The sequence below is a fragment of the Psammomys obesus genome, unplaced genomic scaffold (assembly GCF_907164565.1).
Source record: "Psammomys obesus unplaced genomic scaffold, mPsaObe1.curated_primary_1811, whole genome shotgun sequence".
NCBI lineage: Eukaryota > Metazoa > Chordata > Mammalia > Rodentia > Muridae > Psammomys > Psammomys obesus.
This window is the reverse complement of record NW_026591643.1, coordinates 5,258,870-5,275,426: the sequence shown is the minus strand read 5'-3', so window position 1 is coordinate 5,275,426 and position 16,557 is coordinate 5,258,870. Positions and strand designations below refer to the sequence as shown.

At 45.2% G+C, this 16,557-nt stretch overlaps 1 protein-coding gene across 1 annotated transcript; it reads left to right on the top strand.

The window, feature by feature from the left end:
• Positions 1-412: 412 nt before the first annotated feature.
• Tnfsf15 (TNF superfamily member 15) lies at positions 413-16,233 on the top strand. Its single transcript, XM_055611753.1, has 4 exons — positions 413-676; positions 11,564-11,606; positions 12,631-12,669; positions 15,779-16,233. Exons 1-4 carry the CDS (start codon positions 455-457, stop codon positions 16,231-16,233), a joined length of 759 nt encoding a protein of 252 aa, XP_055467728.1. The 5' UTR covers positions 413-454.
• Positions 16,234-16,557: the final 324 nt, after the last annotated feature.

The following is a 16,557-nucleotide window of genomic DNA, read 5'->3' as shown; positions in this document are numbered from 1 at the left end:
CTCCCAGTCCCTCACTTTCACTTCTAGAAAAAACACACTCCCCAGACCAGCTTAGCTGGCGGCAGTCCAGTGTAGGGAGCAGGTACATTTTAATTTGCCACACCCACTGACTTCGTGCATTCTTGTTCTCCTCCTCCAGGGACTTTCCTGACTTCCTTCTGTAAATGAAGGAAAGAACACATGAGCATACTGTATATAAATATGCTTGGGAAAGCTTTCTTCCTTTTTTTTTTTTTTTTTTTTTTTTTTTTTGTTAAAACCAAACTTGGTTTCTGTTGTAGGTGGCACATTCCCTAGACAGGCAGGGCGGGCTATAGAGGGCTGCCAGGGGGAGGGGGCAGTAAAAAGGGGAGGAGAGGCAGAGTATTAACTCACGAAGTGTGACAGCTGCTCTCTTATTTAATGGGGGTCTCTGGTCAGAAGGAGTCAAAAGTGTCTCCAAGAGAGCAGAGGCATGGCAGAGGAGCTGGGGCTGGGCTTTGGGGAAGCAGCCAGAGTGGAAATGCTGCCGCTGCCAGAAGGCTGCAGACCGGAGGCCAGGGCCAGGCTAGCCGCCAGGAGCAAGGCGTGCTTAGCTGTCACCTGCTGCCTGCTGTCATTTCTCATCTTCACAGGACTTAGCACCTTCCTGATGGTTGGGAAGCTCCAGGCCCGTGGAAAAGACTGTAAGCTGAGGGTAAGTATCTTGCTCTTACCTAGGGAATCAGTGGTCTCTCTGCAGGCAGCCACACATTCTAGCTTGGGATGGAGCTGTTCATGGATAGCTTTGTTAGCCTCCCTGTACAAAGCAAATAGAGAACGGGAGGGTGAGAGGTGGAGAGGTCCCATCTGGTTCTTAACTTCGAATTTCCAAGGAATTGAATTGTTTCATCTCATGTTTATGCAAGAATAGCTTCGCACTCCATATAATTTTTTATAATTACAATAATAGTGTGCTGATACTTTGGAAACATTCCTTTCCTTAAGAACAAAAAGCTCTTAAATTATATTACATAATGCATGATTACTGAAGGGAAAGAACAGAAATTACACTGAGGAAATGAAGAGGAAGCCTTCCTTAGAAATCCTTAAGGTGAAAACTATTAATGATCTAAAATGTATAATTTCTTTCTATTCTTAATAAAATGGGATCTTCTGAGCTTCGCACATAGCATGATTTTGTTTCTATGGTAAATGAGTCCATGGAAGCATGATGCATGGGTGATTGTACTGTGTTCATATATGTGTGTGATAAAATTTATTTAACCAATTCCTCTTGTTGGGTTTAGAAATATTTTTCAGTACTCAGTTAAGAATCTACTGACTCTGAGGTCTTGTGGGGCTGGAGAGGAGCTTGGCCAGCAGAAGGATATGAGAGTGGTGGTAGGGGAATGAGTGAACAGGTGTCCAGGAGGAGACTTAAAGTCAGGGCTGGGGACTCCCAAGAAGGATCTGAAAGGCCAAAATATGTTATTTAAAGAATATTCTTTAGGGGAAAATGTACCACATAGTCTATGGTGACTGATTCAATCTTAATCTCAGAGACTCAATTCTAAACTAGACAATAGGTAGCCTACTTGGAAGCCTGGTCTCTAATCAATCCTGGGCAATTTCCATGCTGTGGCTAATGTGTAACCTGCCACTCCATCAGGGTCAACAAACAGTGATTCAGGCAGCCACCTGTCAGGGCTTATAAAACATAGGTATGTGCAGTTAGACCAAGAAGCCTGCTTATGTTAGAAGGGAACTGTAGGGACTGGGAAGATGGGAGGTCAGGCTGTGACCACAGGAAACACACACACACACACACAAACACAGAGGCACTCCAGGGAATTCTCCACCTAGAAGGAAACAGCTGTTCTTGAACAAAGTATTACTACGTGGCCTCCAGCCACCTGTGCCTCCCTGGACTCTAAAAGGATCCCTGACATACAATAAGATCCTACTGCCCAGGATGCTGTATGCAATCCCCATGTTGGCAGAAGCCAGAGAAGGCCATCTAGGTGTAGTCCAGAGAAGGGACCTGGCAGGAGCAATGACCAGAAAAGAAGACCCATAAAGAAAGGTGCTGGGTGTCATCACAAACCACAATACCCCAGAGGCCCCTTCTTGCCTCAGATGCTTGAGGTATGAACCACACTAACACCTAATATCCCCAACCCATCATGAAGAAAGCACTCTCCCTGGATGGGGGACACACAGAGATGCTTGGGGCTATTGTTTAACAGGCTACAGAACATCTTAGTGTACCAAAACAGAAAAGAAAAGGGAGTGATACTGGGATGCAGGGAGCCATCCAGATCCTGAAAAGAAGCATCTGGCCACTTACGGAGTTTAAGGGAGAAAAACATTCATGAAACAGCTTGCAAAGGCTTAAACAGGGGCCCGTTTGCTAAGATGCACAGACAGAAGGAACACAGAACAGCAGGGAGCATCCAGGGTCAGTACCCTAAGAAGCAACTACCACCAGTCCCTTGGCATGGGGTGAAAGGAGTTTTAGAAGAGTGATTCTCAACCTGTGGGTCGAAACCCCCACAGTGGTAGCTTATCAGGTATCCCGCATATCAGACATTTACTTCACAACTCATAACAATATAAGGTAGCAACAAATAATTCTGTGGTTGGGGAGGCAGTCACACAACATGAGGAATTATATTGAAGGGTCCCAGTTAATTAGGAAGGTTGAGAAGAACTGTTTTAGAGGGATCTAGTAGGGAGCTAACCTTTAGAAAGGAGCTAACTGGAGGATGCAAAGGTTTGGACAAAGAAAAGCACAGGCAGAGGAGGCAGGACACACTGGCCATTTCCCCCTCTAGATCTTTAATCCCATTTACCAGACTCAAGTGGAAGTCAGGGCTCAGAGAAGCCAGGGAGCAGCCAGGTCTCGCCAGAAAGGAGCCTTGCTGAGAGGACAGAGATGGAACTGGAGGTTTCTAAAAGAGCATTACTGATTCAGGGGACAAGTCAGGATGTGAAATCCCTGGAGGGGAAACTGGGCCAAAATATGGCTCTCAGGTCCCAGGACAACCCAGCTCAGCCATTTTTGGCCAAGTGGCAAACAGGCTCCTGGTTTTGTGTCTTTGAGCTCTGTTTCCTTCTCTGCCACAGGGGATGTTTCTGTCAGCATACTGGTAGTATTAATAAGACTCATGCACGAGTGTTTTATATGTCTGGAATGTGGCTGAACCACATGCCAGGGATACTAGGATATAATCATCACTCTATGTCAGACAACCAGACAACCAACCACCAGGGAAACTTGATTTCAGGCCTCACAGAGTTTTGAGATTGATGCATGAGACTGGAAAGGATGTTGTGGAAGTTCTGGTGTCCCCTAGCCTGGCCACAGGGAAGAGGTGCCATGGCTCTAGGAAGGCTTTCTGAGAGAGTCCAGGAAGGCTCCTGTGGAATATAAGACTGTGCTGAGGTTTCTGTCAAAGATCTCCTTTGAGTTAAAAGTAAGCCGTTCCTTTGTTTTGCAGATAGAAAAACTTAAGAGTGGGAGGTGGAATAAAGACACTGACCTACGCCTGTACCTGCAGCCAGAGGCAGATCAAAGCTTAAAACCAGACATCCTGAGCCCTGTTCTCCATCAGGGCAGCAGTGCTCACTCACACTGCTCTAGGTTCTAGGTGTCACACCACAAAAAGAATGCTTTCAGCAATGCCATGGGGGAACTCACGGCCACCACCAGCAGCCCCAGGCGAGTCCATCGAGGAGTTGCACAGATCTGCTGCAGCACTCGCAGAATCACCCACCTAGGACATGTAGCCCAGCAGGAAGTTAGGGCAGGGCAGGGGGGGTGAATCAGAAAGATTGCCTGGCTCACTTATGCCAAGGAAATACAATTGAAAACAAAATTGTTTCCTAACCCAGAAGATCTCTCTCTCAGGAAAGGCAGAAGAGAAAGAAATAATTCTGTTATTGAATAATCCTTAAACCAAGACATGATGTGCATGTTGAATGAGCTGCTTAGAGATTGCAGTTGTACATGAGCTAGCAGGTACAGCCAGCACCTACAAGCTCAGTGCAAAGTGCCAAGTGGCTCCTGGCATTCATAATAGCATATGCTTGTTTTCTGAAAGAGCTCACCTCCATGTATGCATTTACAAACTCATGGAGTACCCAGGGAAGAGCTGAGAAATGAGCGCTTCTTCCAATAGCCAAGGAGGGAGAAGTGGGTGGCTGAGCCACCGGGAAAGAAAGGAAATGTTTATAAACATTACTTGAACAAAATGTATGTGTTCCCTGTTTTAAAAGAAGAAATAGCAGTGGTGTGGTGGCTTAAGATCTTCAGATTTGTGGAAGGCACTAGGCTCATTTGCATTTTGGAAAAACCATGGGTACTGAGTCGAAATCTCAAACTTGGTCTGAATTCTAGGCTGACCACTTGTTAGTATGTCATCGGCCTTCCCATGGCCTCTGCTTGCATCTGTATGAAATATGGGTAATTAAGAGCGAGGAATGTTAGGTGTCTGGCAGTGCTGGGGATTAGCCAAAGGCAGCGCTTACATCATGCTGACCAGGGAAATTCCCTGCTCAGGGAGATTACTTCACAGAGCACAACTGACCTGCCTGCTATGGAATCTGCCATCAGGGCCAGAGAGCAGGTTTGGGTGCTGTGGGGCTTTTCTTGAATTAGGAGTGTCTCTGCTCCCCTTCTGCACTTCAGTCTTACCCTATCCTCGCAACCTCTCCCCTCAAACTACTTCTTATCAATGGTGTTTGACAATGATTCAGCTATCCCCCAGGGCTCCAAATAGTTGCCACTGCTCTAGAGCAGGTGCCCTGACCCCTCTGGCACCGGCACCCTAAGGCCTGGTCTTTGTTCCACCCCATTTCCCCCCAGCTCAGGACACGCTGAAGCCTCTTGGCTGCATGCCAGACATAGGGTGCTCCTGGATTCTGCGCAGTGGCTCTCCTGACTGTGTGGTAGGGCTTTCTGCTCAGTGCTGCACTCCTGTTCCCTCGGTACTCCCTCCCCAGACCCTCCCCACATTCTTCTCAGGCCCCTTTAATCTCATTTCTCCAACCTTTCTGAAAATCTCTGCAAGACTCCACTGTTTGCTGCACTCTCTTCTCTACCCTATTTCCTTACCCCACACTCCAGAAAAGTCTGGAACACTGTAAGTGATCAATAAATGCTCGCTCTATTTCCTCCTGGAAGGACACCCAGCAGTGCCTGGTGAAGACACTTCAGTTTTCTGAATGGAAAGGGGATATAGTACTGGGTCTTCCCTGTGCCTCAGACTCTGTACATAAAGTGAGGGAATGAATGAGCTTCCTTCCTGGCTGTACTGGGAATTCTGCAAGACATCTGGACAGCTATAGGCAAGGAAGGATGCTCCCCAGAGGAGTTCCCCAGCCACTCCACCTTGGACAGGCCTCTTATCTTGCCCAAGTTGTTTCCTGTTGAAGGTAAGCAATAACCGTAATCCTCAGAATTGTCTAGAAGAAACAAACAGCTGAGATAGAAGAACCCTGTGCCTGTCATTCCCTTAGTGGAGCCACCCCTGGTGTAACCAGAGGAAGCCCCGCGTGGAAGAGCGGCTTAACTCAAGAGTTAGGTTGTGAGCAGCTGGCAGAGAAGACAGTAGCAGTTCAAAGGCAGAACAAGCTGCAGAAGCGCATCCCGGGTGGTCATGGCTGCAGCACAGAACTGGTTAGTTCCTGAGCTGAGCGGCGCTGTCGCTCGCTCAAGTGAGTCCACGCCGCAGCAAGCCCCATTCTAGCTTGCCAAATCCTGTGTCCTCTCGCAGCTACCTCGCAGTGCCAGACACCACAGCCCTAGCCCAGTGTAAAGTTCTCTCCCAGCCTGAATCTCATTGCCACACAGCAGTGGTCAGCAGCAAGCTGAGAATTTGACGTGGACAGGGGTTAGTTCGGCTTCCTCAATAAGTTCACATTGTGAAAAGGCAAAGCCCAGAAGCCACCTATGGAGCCGGGAGGCCTCTGGGGTATCTGCGTTTGGGGAAAGGAGTAAAGCCCAGACTCTCCTAACAGATCCTAAAATCTGTTGCTTCTCATAAAACAAATCCAACGGCAACTTCTTTTTATAGCCAAAGCTATAAAACCCAGAGAGGAAAGTGCAGATACCACAAGCTAGGAGAATTGCTTGGGCCCAAAGAAAGAGAGAAATGAAATGAATTGATAGTGACTTCAAGTGTGGCCTCTCTGGGCCAGAAGGATAGGCCTGCCAGGAAAGAGTCACCAAGGTCAGCTTACTTGCCAGAGTCAGGAGTCAAGAAATAACAAATTTGGGATTTCCAAATTTGCTCTGCTGCAAACCCCTGACTCTTCACTCCAGCCAGGTCAAATATACAACAGCAAGCCTGGTCCAGGCCAACACAGAGGATGAGGCAATGAAATGACCTCAAGATAAACATTTCCAGTTGGATTTATCCTTGAGAGAGAAAAAAAAATACAGGGAGAGGAAGCCTCAAATACCCTGATTTCTGTAGACATGCAGGGGGAAGTATTATGTGTCGTAAAACATGGATGTCTTTCCAATTGCAGCATTTATGACAGCAAGAGACGAATATAATTTCCTGTTTGTGAGTAGCACGGATAGAGCAGGTGACTACAGAAGTGGGAGGGGAGGCTAAGCGCATCATTAATTAAAAATACACTCACAGGGAAAATTCTGGGGAAATGCCAGGAAATCTCAAAGACTGACTCTCTGCTAGCTTGCTTATGTTGTATTCACTGTTAATGTTTACAGGAAACCTGTGGGTGTTAGACCCCGAGTTTGGTCCAAAGGTTCAGATCCCAGGCCCTCTCCCTACCTTTGACTGCCATACTTCCTTTTGTTTTCCTTTTTTTTTTAAATTTATTCATTATATAATCCCAATTGACACCCCCTCCCTCAGCTCCTCCCAGTCCCACCCTTTCTCTTCTTCCCCCCTAGTCCACTGAAAGGGGGCGTTCTCCTCCCCTGCCACCTGCCCAGAGCTTATCAAGTCTCATCAGGACTGCCTGGATCCTCTTCCTCTGTGGCCTGGCAAGTGATCAAAGAGCAGGCAATTGAGTTCATTACAGAAGCAGCCCCTGCTCCCCTTACTTGGGAACCCACTGCAGACTGAGCTACCAATCGGCTACATCTGGGTCTAGGTCCTCTCCATGCATAGTCCTTGTTTGGCGCATCAGTCTTTGCAGGAGCCTTTGTGCTCAGAATATTTGGCTTTGTTGGTGTCCTTGTAGGGCTCACAGAGAGGACAGGAGACAGTACTTTCTTAAGGTCTTTAAACCCCTATGAAGAAGCTCAGCTTTCACAGGCTGTTAAGAGGCTCACACACCAATGCCCAGCACAGCCCAGCAGGCCATAGCACTTAGCCAAGTGGTTCCTACTTCCTCCTTCCTCCAGCTTTTCTTCTTCCCAGTTTGAAAAAGTAGGTTCAGCCAAGAAATGTGTATAGCAAAGGACACAGTCAGTTTGATCCAGGAATCACTATGAGTCAACATACCAAAAAAAAAAAAGTCAATGAAAGAAAAAAAAAATCATTGAATAGTGAGATTGTTGCAGTCTGCAAGGGGGTGAGTAGGAAAAGTACCAGTTATATTTCAAGGGTTAATATATGCTGCATGTTCTGGACATCCCACCCTCACTAAGATGTATGATCATGAGAGTGCGCATTAGCTCTTTTCGTTTTTTGTTTTGTTTTGTTTTACATGATTGTTTTCTCCCCATCCGTTGTAACTTTCAATTAACATTTCCAGAGCCCTAACTATGTTCCACACAGACTCTGGGGAACCTTTAGAGACCATGGTATTAACATGCTATTAACATTGCTATTCACTTTTAAGTTGTTAAAATGCTGTTGTTGTGAGGCTTACTACTTTATTAATGTGTACAAGTGTCTTGTCTGTATGTCTGTATGTGTACCACATGCTTATCTGCCCAAGGGGGTCAAAGGCGCTGTCAGATCCCCTGAATGGTAGGTACAGATGACTGTGAGCCACCCTGTGAGCGCTGAACTGAACCTGGACCATCTGCAAGAGCAGCAAATGCTCTCAACTGCTTACAACCTCTCCAGGCCTAAAAGGTTTAAATTTAGCCAAAAATACCTCTCTCCTGAATTTCTGAGTTGAGAGGCACTAGCTAAAGCCACTGAATCTGAGCTTTGCTGCATTGCTCCCACCTCTCTGCCTCTGTCTTTCTGAGACCTGAGAGTCTTCAAATTTTGCAGATTACATAAACCAGTAATAATACAAGCACTTCCTTGAACACTGGGGATAGGGCAGTGAGGGCAGATCATACTTTCTGCCTAGCAAATTCTCCTACAGAGGGAAAATGTTGTCACAGAAATAGAATGGAAATCTGATTCTCAGCCCACAATTTGAGATGTCATGTTAAGGGGATATGTCCCATTCTTGAGGTGTGGCTTGTGGCCAGGGTGCATTTGGATTGGTAGACTAATGCCACAGTCTTTGGGAGCTGTCTTCTCTTCAGTACCCAGAGTCATCCAGAAGTGATGGCAGGAGCTGTGCCTAGAGGACAGGAAAGTTGTCTTACTGCCCTGCTGTTGCCAGGAAAGCAGGCATTAGGACAGCTTGGTTCTTGAACCTTTCCCCTGACAAGTTACTGTTCCATGAATCCCCATGCCTCATTTATTGCTGAACCCTATCACAGTAATTTTCCCTCCATAGCAGTCATTTTAAAAAAAATCAGTTCGGTAAAGAAAAGGGAGAGTCCCAGCGCAGGTTTTTCCTTCAGCTTCTGATAGTGGTATGGTCTTCAATATCTTCCAGCAAAGCCCCAGCTCAGCCTTCATATCTAGTGGCAGTCTGCGTCACTAAAATCCACGCATCCCAACCATATATGAAGACAAAAATGTGTGTCCAAGTAATAAAAACGCACCAGAGCCATCAGGAACCTGTGTGCATGTCCCAGGAACCAGTTCACAGCCCAGGAATTCTCAGTCCAAGAGGAAAGTCCCAAAAGTTTTGCTGAGTGTCTGTTCAGCCCCACATAAGCAGGATGGAAGGTACAGTTTATCAGCAGAGAAGTAAATGAAGCAACAGGAATCCAACCAAGGCAGGTACACTTCTTTCTTTTATCATGAGGAAATTCAATCAAGATCTCTCCAATTATCTTTGAGTACCTCACTTCCCACTTTCTCCCTCACCAAACAACCAATCCCTTTAGCAACTCTGCCTATAGCAAATCAGACACAAGACAAAAACCAGGCCACTTCTGGGATGCATCTCTACCCCTCAAGCCAGCAAAGTTATTAATGTAGGACAGTTTGTCCCAGTAATTGAATAATTGATTAAGCTTTTCAAAGATGCTAGGTGAATAGCCAGCTGTAGCGTCTTCATTCCCCAGCAAAAAGCCTTGCCAGTTTCCAGCTGTCCCATGTGCAATTGGTCCTTCTTATTCTTGCACAAGCTGTTAGCCTTATCCAGTGTAGCTCTTCCTCCTTCATCATGTGGGTTTCTTATACCGGACCTGAAGGCTTCTGTTCAGGCTGATTTCCACAGGCTCTCACAGGTCCAGATCAGTCTTCTGTTCAATGCACCTAGAGCTTACCCCACTGTCTGTCACCATGCTGACTCGCTTGTCTTCTGCCTCAACACATCAGTAGCGTCTCCATAAGCTGGAGGGCAGGGTTTCAATCTTGAGGTTTTGGAGTCAGCTGACCAGAGCTGACATGTTATTCTAGTGCCCCTATGTGAGCTGGAAGACATTTGGCACGCCCCATCACCACTATGGGGATATGGAAAGCACTTGCTCTGGGGTGTTTCATGAAACTGAGGATGTGCTGCCGGCACAAATGACCAACAACTGCTCTCTTTGTACCGTTTAATCTCTTGACTCAGGGATACCGCTGTTTCCTCTTTCAGCTGGAAACATAGAAAGCATAGAAAAGAGTAATCAGTTGGTAACCTGAGAGGTGAGCAATGGGATATGGGATGTCATGACAAGACAGAACTATGGGGCAATGAGATGGTCCAATGGGTAAAGCCACTCACGTTAGGACCCTCCTGGTGAAAGGAAAAAACAAAAACAAAAAAACAAACAAACTAGTACAAGCTGTAGTCAGGGCTCCACAAATGCCCTGCGCATGTACACGCATATATAAAGTAAATAAAATGTGAATATTCGTATATAGAACTGCATTGTGAAGGACATGAGGAGCCACTGAAGGATTATGGGTACAAAAGGATCTTGATCATAATAGAATCCCCTCTAGTTAGTCCTCTAGAAAGGAGCTTGAAGATAGATGAAAGGAAGAAAGCAAAGGCATGAAGGTGTACCAAGCAGCTGCAGGAGGGCCGGTAGCACAGCGGGAACAGCTGGGCACACTGGTACACACTCTGCTGTGTTGGAGCCTGCTCCCTTGCATTCGCACAGATGTGCACACACCCTCAGTCACAAGCACATACGTGTGCACACGCAGATCTTAATTTGCAGATTAAAATGATCAGATGACCATGGCAGTAGGAAATAACCTGTTAATGGAGGCTACGTAATTACAACATCCAAATCAGAGGACTGGCTTGTAGAGGCGTGCAAGTGTGTGAAACGGTGATGCAATTGTTAGTGAGCTAAGGGCCTGCCTTGCACTGAGCCTTGTGCTTGGGCCAGTGAGTGGTAGTTCTTACATTTTCCATATGTGCTTTGAACTGACTGTGGCATTTTCTTATTTGAGCTTCACTTCAACTTTGCAAGTCATTTAGGTTTGGGGGTATTAGTGGCCCCAGTTTATAAATGGGTACACTAAACTCAGAGAGGGAAGGTGTCTTTATCAAGATCTTATCATTGACCAAGGACAGAACCACAATCCAAATGCATCTCTACCTGGTGTCAAGGCAGTTGCTTTCCCTCTATCATAAGAAATCTAAAATGAATCATGAACTAAAATTTTGATGGTGAAACAATTCTGCATTGTTCTGTGAAAACAAAAAAGAATGACCAGGCTGATGGGAAGGGATATGTAGTCATTATTTCTTTGACTAGATAATTTCTTAAGACTCAAAGAGACAAATATTATACATTTTCTTTCATATGTGAATCCTCAATTATACACAATCATTCATCGAGAGAGATGGATATAGATGTTATAGATACAGCTCTAGAGAGGTGGATTGCATGGAATTAAAAGCAGAACTATCTGCGGAAAAGAAGAGTAGATGGGAGGAAAAGGGGAGAAGAATATGAGAGGGTGAATACGGTCAGAGCTGATGATATACTTGAGTGAGTGAGAATGTCTTTACAAAGTCCTCCATGATGCACAACCAGTATGTGCCAATAAAAAGAATAGTTCCAACCTTCAAAGTAGAGTGGGAAAAACTAAGTAACTCTCACTCTTTGTTTACTACAGCAATGACAGGCTGCTGAGCTCTCCTAATACAGCAGGAAAACCCCTCAAGCTAAGATACAAAGAGAGAGGAAGGCCATTGAGGGTCTCTAGGAAAGAAGTGCAGAGATGAGGAAGAGATTCTTACCTGAGCTATCCCAATGGCGTCTCCCTATCAGCAAAGGGCCCAGGCTTAGAGAGCAGCAGAGTCTTATGGGCAGCTGTGTGGGTTTTTGAGGTAGACAGACTGTAAATAGACTGAACTGTACTTTCTTTCTCAACAGGCTATACCAGAACAAAAGTCGGAACCTTCAGCACAGCCAGTTTGTAAGTGTTCATCCTTGATGCCTTTTCTTATGGGAGATAAGGACGTTGCTGATGGTTTTAGTGTTTTAACATTTGGAGGTGGGTCTTTAATTGCCGAGTTGGTGAATCGAGGGCTGTAGAAGGACCTAAGAAAGAGCGGGGCAACTCCCTCATTGCTCAGAAGGCAAAGGAATCTTCTAAGTACATGTATGGTCCATGGCCTGAATCCAAACTCCCAGCTCAGGAATGAACTAGGCAATGTGGCCTTGAGCCTGATCATTCCAGCTGTCTACAACATTCACCTCTCACAGTGGTTACCCTTTCTGGTGAGGTGAGTGTAGATGAAATTAGTCAACCCCTATAAGGAATGAGAGTGGTTCTCAAAACAGCAAACATAAACAATAGATTTTGCTGTTTATATTCAACACCATCTTTATATATAACATATAGTTAAACATATATGTTTAACTTTAATATAAAAGTCAGCATAAAATGATAGGGTCCTTCTCAAAGACTAATAAAAAAAAAAGGCCCAGAAAGGAAAAGGATTGGTTAAGGTCATGGAGTGACAGAGTGGATTCTTTTCACTCCCCATCCCAGCTCTGTCGAGTCATCCATGCTCTTCAGTGGATATAGTAAAAGAAACATAAAGAATATGAAAGATCATCTGGCCCCCGCAGAAGAGCCTGAAGAAAAAAGCAATTATCCATGGTTTAGTAGGCCCTGACTCAGAGCCAAGAGCCATGTGGACACGACATCCAAGGTAGAGATTGCTGTGCCCATCTTAGAGACAAGAGAATCGAGTCCAGGCTAGGCAACTTGCCCAAGGTCCTTTGTACTCAGACTCTTCCTCCTGAGTCTCCCACTAGCCCAGTAATGTATCCTACAGATACCACATGCCAATTGAAAGACCCTGAGGCATGACACGGAATTGAAATGGATAGGATTTAGGTCCTCTCCCATCACAGGTGCTGTCTTCAGTCTGTCACCCATTATCTCCACTCTGTTACCCATTACTCACAGCATGTTTCTCCTTTTGTTACAGACACACCTTCCAGAGCCAAGCCAAGGGCACACCTGACAAGTAAGCCTTCCTGGGACTCCCTGAACATGGCGGGTCATAGGCCTGAGATTTCTTTTTACCATGTTTACCAAAACTCACAGTGATAGTTTCAAATTGGCAACATAATTGACAAGTCAAGGATTTTGAATAATTTCTTCCCTGTGATAGAGCCAAGGTCCCATGTCTCTTGTGTGCTCTCTCCTTTTCAGTCAGCCTTCTACCTGTCTTTCCTGCTTTTCTCTTCCGTGCACATACCCAGGCATGCAGAAGTTGCTTTCCTCCATCTGGATCTCATAACAGAGGACAGATGCCTGGACTGACTTGAAGGGGCTGAGCAAATAGCTCAGTGGATCAAATGCTTCTTGTTTTAGAACCTGAGTTTAGATCCCTAGCATCCATGCAAAACTCCAGGCATGGTGATGTGTGCCCACGATGCCGGCATGCAGGGGTGCAGAGTCAGTCAGATCCCACAAGCTCACTGGGCAGCTAGGCTAGCTGAAACAGTCAGCTCCAGGTGCAGCAAGACCTGTCTCAAAAACTAAGGTGGAAAGCGATAGAGGATGATGCTCGGTGTCAACTTCTGGTTTTCACAGGGGCACACACAGTTGAACACACACACAGAAGCACACAACACATACACTCGTGAAAAAACACTGAGAAAACTCAGACTTAGACAACAGTTTGCATGCGCAAAGTCAGATGCATAGTCTGTGGAAGAGTTCAAAGTCAAGCTTGGCTTTCCAAGCTGCAGTTCTCATGGCAGCATGTTTCCTATCCCAACTCCAACTGCTGCTGGGCTGACATAGCTTATTGTATTTGGCGTGATATGGCTTGCCTCTCTGGAGACATACTGGGGCATGGTGAAGGGACAGAGACCACTAGATACAACTGGTAAAGATATCTATATGGAAGCTCAGAGCTTTTCATGATCCACTTAATGGAGAAACTAGAAAAGTCCACACCTATTCAGGACATGTGCCAAGCTTGCAAAAGATACCCTAGTCCAGTCAGCAATGGGAAAGATGCCTTAGCTCGCAGGGGTTCTCAACCTTCCTAATGTTGTGACCCTTTAATGCAGTTCCTTATGTTGTGGTGACCTCCAACCATAGAATTGTTTTTATTGCTACTTCATAACTGTAGTTTTGCTACTGAGCGAGCTCTGTCCCTAAGATCATAGAATATATGTGTTTTCTGATGGTTGCAATCCACAGGTAGAAAAACTGCTGCATTAGAAAGTCCAGTATATAGGTTTCTGGTCACCCATTGGATGCATAAGTTGTGAAATTGTTTCCTAAAACAGAAACTATTCCCCAAGCTGTACATAATGGAGATTTCTGTGAGTTTCCAAAGCAGTTATAGAACATGAAGGTGTTTTTGCTGTCTCTAGAAGTGATACTTTAGTTGCACATTATCCTATTTGACATCGGTGCTTTGAATCAATTTTGGTTCTATTCATTTCCTTTAACTACACACATATTTCATAAAGCGTTGGATAATATGTTTATATAATGTAGATTTAGGAGTGATGGAAACATAAAAATATATAAAACATAAAACTGGCAAGGCTTGCTCTTTAATCTGTCTAAATGAAACATACTACTTTATCTGGACAGAAAAAAAATATCCCAACTGTACCAGCCTATTGTAATCCATAAAATGCCCACATTTGTTATGCCCACTTAATCTTCAGAATGAGGCTCTAAAGAACCCTATCTTTCCTTGGCTTCCAGACAAGACACTGAGGTGCATAGGAGAAAACCAACCTGCACAAATGATTAAAGAGCTTTGTGTGGTGCCAAATCAGTATTGGTACTGGACCCCAGTGGCCCAAAGCCCAGCTTGCTTTCATTCCACAAGTCTATTTGCATTGACTTATATTTGGCCCTGTCATTGTGGGAGAAGAATTGCCAAAATATTCAGACTCTCTGGTCCCAACATGTCCTCGGATAATTCATTATTGATTACTGCCTGTTTTGTGACATTGGGCCATAGCATTGTGATGTAATGAAAGGGTTGCTCGCTTGCTCTCTCTGTCTCTATTTCTCTCTGTGTCTCTCTCTTGCACTCTCTCTGTCTCTCACTCACTCACTTTCTCTCCTTTCCTCCCTCTTCTCTCCTCCCTCCTTCTTTCTTTTTGGAACAGAGCTTTTCTGAACCAAGAAAGCGAGTAAAGATTAATGTATTCCCCAATAGCCATAGATTTTGCACCTTTTTTAATCATTCCAACAAGTATTATTTATCTTTTTTTTTTTAAGGAAAGACATGCCAAATAAAAACAAATACAGATCTAGTAAGATGACTCATTATACAGAAGGAATTTTTCCAGAGGGAGGGAGGAGAAAGAGAGGAAGGTACAGTTGTAAATTCCATAATGGTGGGTAATTGTTTCCAGGCCCTCTGGCAGACAGTCCAATCTTTGGATGCTAAATTCCCTTATATAAAAATGATGTAGCATTGACAAAACCTACACATGCGTTCAGGAATGAGGACTGAGAGAGTCTGGTGCCTGCCCTTGCCCTGCATAAGCAAGCTGTTAGCAGTAAAGTCTTTTCAGGTATACAGAAAACCGAGGGGATTTCTTAACTTTCACTGTGTCCATGTCAACAGCAACTTGTAAATGTGAAAATCTTTTATAGTGATCCAAATCTGAGTGAGCATGCCCCAAAACACAAACTGAAATTATCAGGAATGCCACAGTTCTGACTGTGGAAGAGGTTGCACAACCTCTGAGGAAAGTGAATACAGGAGGCAGGGACTAGAACGATGGCTCCATCCATAAAGTGCCTGCTCTGCAAGCATGAGTATTTAAGCTTGCATCAACAGTGTCCACCCAAAAATCTAGGCACAGCCCCTCAGGCCTATATCTCTAAGACTGGGGGGGACACAGACAGGTGGACTCCTAGAACTTTCCAGCTAGCCAGTCTAGCTCAGTGAAAAATCCTGTGAGAATAACTGAGGAGAACACCCAGCTTCTGTCTCTGGCCTTCACATACACATGAGCTTGCAGGCACACATGTAGATGCGCACACACACACACACACACACACACCCAATAGGAAAATGCACAAGACTTTATCAAAAACCACAGGTTCTGACCTGTGCCAACTAAACTTCTCTACCGTATTTGCAGTTCTGAAACAAACCTCAGCGTCACCTCTGCAAAATCAGTTCACCGCTCTACAGTGGGAGCATCAACTAGGGTTGGCCTTCACCAAGAACCGGATGAACTACACCAACAAATTCTTGGTGATCCCAGAGTCAGGAGACTATTTCATTTACTCCCAGATCTCATTTCGACGGACCACATCTGAGTGTGGTAACATCAGCCAACGGAGACGACCAAACAAGCCAGAATCCATCACCGTGGTCATCACCAAGATGACAGACAGCTACCCTGAGCCTGCCCACCTCATCACAGGGACCAAGTCTGTGTGTGAAATAAGCAGCAGCTGGTTTCAGCCCCTCTACCTTGGGGCCATGTTCTCCTTGGAAGAAGGGGATAGGCTGATGGTAAATGTCAGTGATATCTCTTTGGTGGATTACACTAAAGAAGATAAAACCTTCTTTGGAGCCTTCTTGCTATAAGAGGAAAACAACCATCATTATGTGGGACTCCTCTGTCTCCTACTTTTCAATTTTCTGTGCTCATATGGAACTATAGGCAGGGGTTTAGAGGGATCAGGGATAGGAGACCTGTGCCTCCATGGTTTCATTCCCTTGGTGTAAATCACAACAATACTAACAGGAGTGGGGGACTGGCCATGCTCTTTTAGCTGATGTGACTGTGACTGGTCTATAATTCAGAAATTCATTCACTTCCCAGAAACAAATGAGGCCACTGGAAGGAGCCATGTCAACTTCTGTGCATCCTGTACTATCTGGCCTAGTCAGTAACCTTTATAAGATCAA

Excerpts from the sequence above, each read along its gene's own strand:
- Tnfsf15 (XM_055611753.1), top strand. The coding sequence starts at position 455 with ATGGCAGAGGAGCTGGGGCTGGGCTTTGGGGAAGCAGCCAGAGTGGAA. Across the intron at positions 677-11,563 it reads GAAAAGACTGTAAGCTGAGG|GCTATACCAGAACAAAAGTC; the intron begins GTAAGTATCTTG and ends CTTTCTCAACAG. Across the intron at positions 12,670-15,778 it reads GCCAAGGGCACACCTGACAA|TTCTGAAACAAACCTCAGCG; the intron begins GTAAGCCTTCCT and ends CCGTATTTGCAG.